This window comes from Ipomoea nil, unplaced genomic scaffold (assembly GCF_001879475.1).
Source record: "Ipomoea nil cultivar Tokyo-kokei standard unplaced genomic scaffold, Asagao_1.1 scaffold3170, whole genome shotgun sequence".
Lineage (NCBI taxonomy): Eukaryota > Viridiplantae > Streptophyta > Magnoliopsida > Solanales > Convolvulaceae > Ipomoea > Ipomoea nil.
Genome location: NW_017619598.1, coordinates 2,594,497 through 2,596,118, shown reverse-complemented (window position 1 = coordinate 2,596,118; position 1,622 = coordinate 2,594,497). Strand labels below are relative to the sequence as shown.

The following is a 1,622-nucleotide window of genomic DNA, read 5'->3' as shown; positions in this document are numbered from 1 at the left end:
TTCGCCGTCGATCCGCGACCCGAGGCCGGCAGCATGTTCGCCAACCACCTCGTATCTCTCTGGCCGTCGACTGAGCTTCTATGGTTGCTTCCTTGCTGGCGGGGCGTAATTAAGTATTCCTGACAAAATAAGTGATAACAACCTTTTGTTATAAAGGGGCAGTTCTGTCTTTTCACACTGCCTTTCCCTTTTCCCTTTTCAGTTTTTTTTAGTTTTTACTGTGCACACTAGCATATATAAAGAAGTTGACTTCCTTCTTCTCTGTATGAAATTCTATTTCCTCTTCTGATTTCACTCCATCAATAATAATGCTCAGCTTTGCTTCTCATCTTAGCTTAGGGTAACTAATGCTAAGATTTCATCATGGTATCAGAGCGTCGTCCAAGCTACGCCGCAGTGGTTACAGAGAGTAATGTAGCCGGCGGGGAGAATTTGGCCGGACAGACTCCGAATCCGGGAAATCAAGCTCCGTTCCTTCAAGCTTCAACACAGCGGAATGATGAATTTGACGATCCGCTATACTTACATATCACTGAGAACCCGAATCTGGTTCTTGTATCTCCTCCACTGTCCGAACATAACTACGCTTCATGGAGTAGGTCGATGAAGATAGCCCTAGAGGTGAAAAACAAATTTGGCTTCGCTAGTGGATCAATTCCAAATCCAGGGGAGAATGATCCGAGGTATGCGGTGTGGAGGAGGTGTAACACCATTGTTTGCTCGTGGATCCTGAAATCTCTGAGTTCAAGCATCGCGGAGACTGTCCTATACTACGAGATTGCAGCGGACATCTGGAAGGCTCTCAAGAAGAGGTATACGCAGGCTGATCCTCATAGAATTGCGGAGTTACAAAATCAGATTTATCGAAACACACAAGGTAATTTGACTGTTAATGAGTATTTTACAAAATGCACTGCGTTATGGGAGAAATTGAATGCTATGAGACCTATATTACTGTGTGAATGTCCTCCTAGATGTACTTGCAATCTACTTACTAAAATGCAGAAGGAAAGAGCTGATGACAGAGTTATTAGATTTCTAGATGGTCTCAATGATGACTTTGAAATCATAAAATCGGGGGTGCTTGTTATGGATCCTATTCCGGATATGGAAAAAGTTCTTAATATGGCCTTAAAACTAGAAAGAAAACTCAACAGCTCTATTGTTCAAAGGAATGATGATTTGGTTCAGGCTAATGCTGTTCAAAATAACCAGAATATCTCTTTGGGGGATCAAAATCTTGTGGCAGTTTCAGATTCAAATAATAGGAAGAAATTTGGCGTGGAGGTAAGAGTGTGCCTAAGTGCACCTATTGTGGCATGAATGGGCACACGATTGAAAAATGTTATAAGAAACATGGATTTCCACCTGGGTGGATACCAGGTTACAAATCCAAGAACAGACAGAATCAGGAGGTTCAGCAGTTTGCAAACTCCTCCACAAGTCAAGTTGGGGACATGGGGTTGTCAGCTGATCAGTTTCAGAGGTTGCTGACTTTCATGAAGAACCAAAACCAGAATGGCCAAGCTTCTACTGCTCAAGCTTCCACCAATGCTGCTATGAGAATGGACAATTCAGGGATGAGGCCTACTTTCAAGTCCAATTCTGATGAACTCAAAGAA

At 42.8% G+C, this 1,622-nt stretch overlaps 1 protein-coding gene across 1 annotated transcript; it reads left to right on the top strand.

The window, feature by feature from the left end:
* The first annotated feature begins 363 nt into the window (after positions 1 to 363).
* LOC109167882 lies at positions 364 to 1,323 on the top strand. Its single transcript, XM_019316953.1, has one exon. The coding sequence runs from the start codon at positions 364 to 366 to the stop codon at positions 1,321 to 1,323; it is 960 nt and encodes a 319-aa protein (XP_019172498.1).
* Positions 1,324 to 1,622: the final 299 nt, after the last annotated feature.